Consider the following 7,256-nt stretch of genomic DNA (forward strand, 5'->3'; position numbering starts at 1 on the left):
AACAATTACAAGTTTTTTTTTGTCTCAATTTAAAAACAATTCACCCAAAAAAATTTTTAAAATTGTATTAAAACCAATTTATGTGGTGGTGAGAACTTCATGCTAAAACTGATGTAGAGAACATGCAAACGATTTCCATACATCTTGGAGAGAATGAATGCAAGTAAAAGCTAAAGTTTATTGTCATTAAGATATAGTCATGTTTCATCTACTTACTCGGTGATGATATACTGGAAAATAGGATTGTCACAAATCGCATACTAATAATTCTAGTATAAACTTTCGCAATATAGACATTGAATTATAGACTCCATGGAATCTCTTGTTCATATTTTAGTTTGATATTAAGTAGGCTTGATATTGTCTGATTTGGTGGAAGGAAACCTAGAATGAATGGTACAATTTACCTCAAAGTGCATGACGCTCTTTATGACAACCCAACTTTTGTGCAACACTTGTTGTCAATTGTAGAGAATCTAACACTGGAATCAAAGATGTAAATGAGGTTATTCTCACTCATACTTATCGAAGAAGATTTTTTTATTTTTGTTTATATACATATATAAAGGTTTAATTGTAGGTTACAAGATAATATTGAGAAATTCTAGGAGAGTCTCTCATTGGGGAGATTGGACCGAAGCTAAAAAATTAATCTAAAGAGGTAAGAGATAACTAAGTGCTAAGATAATCAAAATTTATCATACAAAGATTGAGTAGTTTGGCTAACCAACTATAAAAAAAAAAAAATAGTAGGGGAAGAAGCAATGTATAGCAAAATCATAACATTAACTACGCAGAAGGATAAAAGTTTGTCATGACAACCTGAACGCAATTTAGTTGTCTCCAATAGTGCCTCCTGCTGATGGAGGGATGTGAAGATGTTGTTCAATTCATTTCATCGGTTGGTCCAAGTCATTTGGAGGATATCAACTTGATGCTCATGTCTCTCCAATACGGTTCTTCCCAAGAGAAACTTCATGTGCGAATATAGATCAATCATGTGCATATACTGATTAAATCATCTGCTATTATGCCCCGTGTTTGGTACCCAAATTTCTTGCTCTGTAAGAACCTTTGTGATTGAGAGATGGAGTCCGTGAGAGGTGCCTTCTTCCTTAGCACTCGTTAGCTCTTCCTTGATTGTGCTTGGCATGACATCTCGAAAGCAAGTGGTAGTTTCCTATAGGTGGCAATGCATATGTGTGTTACCCTGATGGCCCTACTCTTGATTGTATGTCACGTCCCTGTGAACACGTGAACACTATGTTGGAAAATCTAATTCGAACCATCTCTTAGGTGTCATAAGTATTCATCCAAATGTCGTAGTGAGTTAGAATTTTATTCCAATTCAGTTGAGTTTTAGTTCTGTTATTTAATGTTGATGTCTCCTATATAATCTATTTCACTAATTTTGAATATTGAGAAGAACTTTGCTCCATATTTATTCATTTCTTAACATGGTATGAGAGCACCAAGTTATATAAGACTCCAGTGAAAGCAACATTTCAATTTTTTTGCATTCACAAAGAAATAGCAAGGGTCGTGAGGCACTCGAGGACCTTAGAACTTTTGAAGAAAAGAAAGTGCGACAAAAGATGAAAAACTTACGAAATTGTCAAATTTTGGTTACGGTCGCATTCCGTAAGTAAACGGTGTGAAAGACTGCGCACACAACCTATGTCGAGAGGCACGACAGCCAGAACACCAACACGGAGCAAAATTTTTAACAAATAAAGGAAGCACTTTTATAAGAGTGTAGTTGTGACATTATAAAAATAGTGGTGGCACGCATTCAACAGGAGCCCGAGGCACAAAATGGTCAAACGCGGCGCATGAAATTCAATCGGGACTGCAAAGCACCAAAGGCTCACTGTGTGTTTTTGAAAATTTTTAAAAGGCCTCGTTTTTCATCCACATGGGTCAAATCGAGTTTTTTTATCTAAAGCTTCTAAAAGGGAAAAGCTTTCATTTAAAGTTTTACTTAAAATCTTTTTAAAGGTCTCGTACAATTTAAGGCAGAGCTTCATCGATTTCTTTTCCAAAGGACAATGGTTACTTGTTTTATTTTGAAAATTAGTTCCGAATCAAAAAGGGGATTTTAAGGATTTAAAAAAAAGGGAGTTGTGCTATTTAAAAAATAAATGAAAGGAGCTTATGGGAGTTTTCAAAGTGGTTTATTTGATTTTGAAAAATTTATTTAAGAAAGGGTCATTGTTTATATTCGAAGGTTCTTTTAAAAAACACTCTGATATTTTTGAAAGTGTATTGTTCAAATTGGTTGTGGGTATTTTAATTTTAAAAAAAGGCCTATGATAGTTTTTGTAAGAGATATTTCTTTCTAGAGAATTCGTAGAACTATTTATTTGCAGAAGCTAAGAGTAAAGAATCTACTACAAAGGTGTTTTTATTGCAAAAAGGGCACTAAGTCTGTAAGCCGGCTTGCTTGTTGAGTCGCATTCTATCAGCGTTCAACGAATGGGAAAACCAAAGAGGCTAAGAAGGTCAAAGAGACAATAGGAAATGTTCGAGACCTTTTTCAAAGATTTAGAAACCAAAAGGCAAAGGAACACTTTCACATTGAAATGCATAAAAGAATCTGCAGATGACAACATTTTACCTCTCATTGCATATGGAAAGTCAGCCAAAGAAGCTTGAGACACCCTTGAGAGAAATTTTAGTGAAAGGGGGAGTAATCAGGTTGAAAATGAAGAGTTTGGTGAACCCACTATGCTCAGATACAAGTGGATGATGATTGTAAAGAATTTGCAGAAGCAGAAGAAAAGGAGCACGTAGATGCTCGTGAACCCCACTGTGCACTATCACAAGTAGACAGAGATTTAGTGAATCTAGTAATGGAGCTTGTTGATGACAATGAAGCTGCCATTGAAGTAGCCAATGCTATGCTGAATCCAACAACTCAATTTCTTAACGTTAAGTTTGAAGAAGACTTGTTTCCGAATGATGAATGGTTGTACATTATGCAACAAAAAACATGATATTGGCATCATGCTATTTGGTGAGAGAATCCCACTTGAGTCTGCAAACTAAGTAGAAGAAAACCTCTTTGAAGCATCTGAATGAACAAAGGAAGAGAAGGAAGGACAACGAGAGAAAATCCTAATTGCAGAGCAGAAAGAAAAAAAACCAATATGGTTACGCAAATATTTTTAATCCTAACATTCATTTCGAGTGTGTAGGTAAACAAGACAATTATGAAGAAGACTTAAAGTTCATTGAAGCATGGCTTGCAACACCATGCCTTGATAAAGTCTACATAGAATTTGTAGAAATGAATGTTGAAGACAATATGGATGATGAAAACATTAACGATATTTTCAGGTATTAGAGTTTTGAAGAAATAAAATTTTATTCTCTTCTTATGTTGCAAAGGATTTATGATGAAAACACACTACAACAGATGACATGTGGCAATCGTCCACATCCAAACATATTTTTGAAAGGATAGATGATATTCGTGCACAACCAGGAACAATGGAAGAGTTTCACTGAGAAGCTAAAGTTTGAAACCTTATGTGAAAATATAAAGTTGAAGCAAGTTAGAGGATATAGGATATGGAAGAAAAGAAAAAGAAGAGGAAATCTGGCTATGTAATTTTTTTTTTTCACATTCAAGTTGTAAGTGTAGCTTAGACTTCAACCAACTTGCATCTTAGCTTAAATTTTTATGGTTGTAATTAAGGGGGATTGTTAGAGAATCTAATTCCAACCACATGCTAAGTGTCATAACTATTCATCCAAATATCAAAGTCCAATTCAATTGAGTTTCAATTCAGTCATTTAATGTTGATGTCTCCTATGTACTCTATTTAACTAATTTTGAATATTGAGAAAAACATCTATTGAAATATTAATGCCTACTTGTCTCTAGTGTGACTTTCTACGTAAAGAGTTTGTTCCTATTCTGTAGGAGTGGTTTCCCTAGTTTAGTGTGTGGTTGAGATATTCTCTCAACCAACAGATTGTGTCTCCAAGATAGTTTCCCTATCTTGAGACGACACTTCATGTATATATGTAATCTCATATTTGATTAAGATGATAAATATTCTTTTATGGAATTTTAACATGGTATCAGAGTTGTGAGGACCTAGCCCCCTCCTGGGCTAAGGAAAATAAAAGAGTATATTTATAGTTTTTGTTTGTCCATTAACACAGACTTGTGGAGCTATGGTGCCATGCAATAAAGCATTGGAGGTTCTAACGGTTGGAGAAGCAGAGGAGCGTCTCTACACTCAGCTTGGCCAGTCTGTGGCTCTTCCACGGTTCTGTGGATGATCGAGGGTGATCAAGTGATGGTGAGTCTGTGATGGCCGCTTTCGTGTTGGAAGAGAGAAATATTTTTTATTGGGATGTCTCAACTGGTCGCGTGATTTGAAAATTTCGTGGACATGATAATGAGGTGAATTCCGTAAAATTCAACGAGTATGGTGCAGCAATCATATCAGCTAGATATGATCATACAGTTAGAGCATGGGAGTGCAGGTCAGATAGCACAAAACCAATTCAGGTAATTGACATATTTGCAGATAGTGTGATATCAGTTTGTTTAACAAAAATTGAGATTTTAGCAGGATGTGTGGATGGAACCATTTGCACTTTCGATATTCGTATTGGATGAGAGATCGTTGATGACCTGGGACAATCAGTTAACTATATCTCACTTTCAAATGACAATAAATGTATTCTAGCTAGTTGCTTGGATTCGAATCTTCGCCTTGTTGACAGGTCAATTGGGGAGCTTCTTCAAGAATACAAGGGCCATGTGTGCAAGTCTTATAAAAGGGAGAACTACCTCACAAATACAGATGCACATGTTGTTGGCCGTTCTGAGGATGGCCGCTTTCAGCAAGAGGGCAGTGGCGAACATCTGAGCCATTATGATGGAGCTTTGAGGGCCGACATGGAGAGGTATTTGCTGTTTTTGGACTGGGTCTGGCCAAATCCGTAATATTGCAGAGAGTGTTTGGTGATCTTCAATTTAATGAGTTCAGATGTGATTCCAAGCCAGTTTTTTGATCTCCTTTAGGGACGAAAGACGGAGCAACTCGCCGGGCAGTCTCGATGGAGTTGAGTTATTAGAGAAGTTATTGGGATTTTCCCCGTAGAATTTGAATTCTAATTCTATTGCCTTCAATGTAGGTGATACGAATGAGCTTAAGAAGGCAAATGTTATTTTTTTTATCTGTGCACTGTACATTTTTTTTTATCCGTGCACTGTAATCATACTTGGAGTTTTTTTTTTAATTACTTTGTGGAAGGCAGGACAAAATTCTCTGCATCTGGGCTCCCTATAGGTTGCAAACCCTTGGCCTGCGCATCCATGTTTGGCTTCAATCCATGGTTTTTCCCTTAACATTTCAGGGTTTTAAGGGGTTTCACGCTTAATTATGAACGTATGAGGGTTTTAGGAGTGTTTACGCTTAATTTTAAGGCGAAATCAGTGCAGATCGGCGATCTCTGGCAGCAGATCTGGAGTTTTCTGGAGTTCAACTGAATGGAGAGCCGGTTGTCATGTTATTGTTTTTTTTTAAATAGCGCAGGCATCATGTCAAAAGTCATGTTGGACAGAGATAGAGAAATATGATGTTTGGTTAATATGAAAGTTATTTTTATGTCTTGGAATCATGGATAAAATTATTGTGCCTTATTGAGCCTAGCTAACTCAATTTAGGTAAAGTTATTTTGTTAGAATTCGTGACTCTAACAAATGACGACAGGTTAAGCATGGAGTTCCAAGATTTAATTGACAAAGAAAAAGATGCCCAAGATGTAAAACGAGCAGCAACAATGATTAAACGATGATGGACAACTAGGTGAAAGTTAGTGTGAGTTTGTTTGTGTTTGTGGAATAGACTCTATTATGTTGTAATGTGAATCACATGTGTAAGCAAGTCTAGGATGTTTTGTAGTGGTCTTTGTAATGTATGTACCTGGTAACTCCAAAGTTGGACTTGTGTTGTAAGCCTTGTAAGGCATGTGTACCCCCATATAGTTCGTGGTAATCTAAAAACCACTTTGTATTTGTAGTGTTGATTTGTGGTAAGCCAGAAACCACATGTAAGAGTGAAGTGTGACAAAGATTCTTGTTGGCATGGTTTAGGGTTAGCTGAGAAAACCCTCGGCCTGCCTGAGTCAGGTCTTTGGTGAGCCTTAGTGGCTGGAGTGCCCTAGTGGCAGGTTTGTGGCCCAAAGTGGCCGAGTGACTTAGTGGCAGGTTTGTGGCCCAAAGTGGTTGGAGTGCCTTAGTGGCAGATTTATGGCCCAGAGTGGTTGTGGTGAGCTTTCGTGGCTGAGTTGAGCCTTCATGGCTATGTTTAGCCTTGGTGGCTAAGAGCCCCTAGTGGCATGGTTGAGGGTAATCCGATAAAACCTAAAGCATGGTTACGGATAATTCGATAAAACCCATGATGATGATATTGGAGGGGGATTTACAGGTACAAGTACATGTGTGTAGTTATAATGGTTGAAATAACCATGTATGTGAAGGGCATCCTACAAGACTAGTGGTTGCAGTAGTTGACACCCATGCGTTTCGGTGGACAGTTGCTCCTTTATATGGACATCAACATATTCTTTTATGTTTGACCACAACTAGACTTGGCATATTGATATCTAGACAAGTACTCATTAAGGGGGTGTGTTGGAATATTAATTCCTACTTGTCTCTAGTGTGACTTTCTCTGTAAAGAGTTTGTTCCTATTCTATAGGAGTGCTTTCCCTAGTTTAGTGTGTGGTTGTGATATTCTCTCAACCAACAGATTGTGTGTCCAAGATAGTTTCCTTATCTTGAGACAACACTTCCTGTATATATGTAATCTCATATTTGATTAAGATGATATAGATTCCTTTATGGAATTTTAACATCTATGCTCCATGCTTTTTTGTTCCTTGACACACTAATGAGGAATAAAAAGGTCAGAAAAAAGAAATAGTCTAAAAAGTAAAGAGGAAGGCATGTGTTGGAAAAGGCTAAGGTAGAAGCCATGTCACAGAAGCATGGTAAAAGGGACAGTGGGGAAGTGTGGAAGGAGCCACAACCAATGATTACCCAAAGAGCATCCACGAGAAGTGGGAAGGAAGACGGCAAGAGACAAATGGAGCATATATATATATATATATATATATATATATATATATATATATATATACTCTCCAAATACAAATACCAACAACAAAGGCCCCAAGGCAAAGAATTAGATAAAGGAGCAAGAAGTGCATAATGGCAAGTTGAGGAATA

At 37.0% G+C, this 7,256-nt stretch overlaps 1 protein-coding gene and 1 pseudogene across 1 annotated transcript in view; both read left to right on the forward strand.

Annotated features, from left to right (window-relative positions):
* Positions 1 to 4,293, forward strand: part of LOC149206891 (KH domain-containing protein At4g18375-like) — a 24,049-nt gene extending 19,756 nt beyond the window's left edge. The window contains exon 4 of the mRNA XM_089397824.1: positions 4,174 to 4,293. Within this exon, the coding sequence (XP_089253950.1) occupies positions 4,174 to 4,293 (120 nt within the window). The remainder of the gene's footprint in view (positions 1 to 4,173) is intronic.
* A 31-nt stretch (positions 4,294 to 4,324) lies between these two features.
* On the forward strand, positions 4,325 to 5,512 carry LOC149206892 (uncharacterized; annotated as a pseudogene).
* The last annotated feature ends 1,744 nt before the right edge of the window (positions 5,513 to 7,256 follow it).

This window comes from Pinus tabuliformis, chromosome 1_2 (assembly GCF_031772625.1).
Source record: "Pinus tabuliformis cultivar Carrire ecotype Pingquan chromosome 1_2, CPIR1, whole genome shotgun sequence".
Classification (NCBI taxonomy): domain Eukaryota; kingdom Viridiplantae; phylum Streptophyta; class Pinopsida; order Pinales; family Pinaceae; genus Pinus; species Pinus tabuliformis.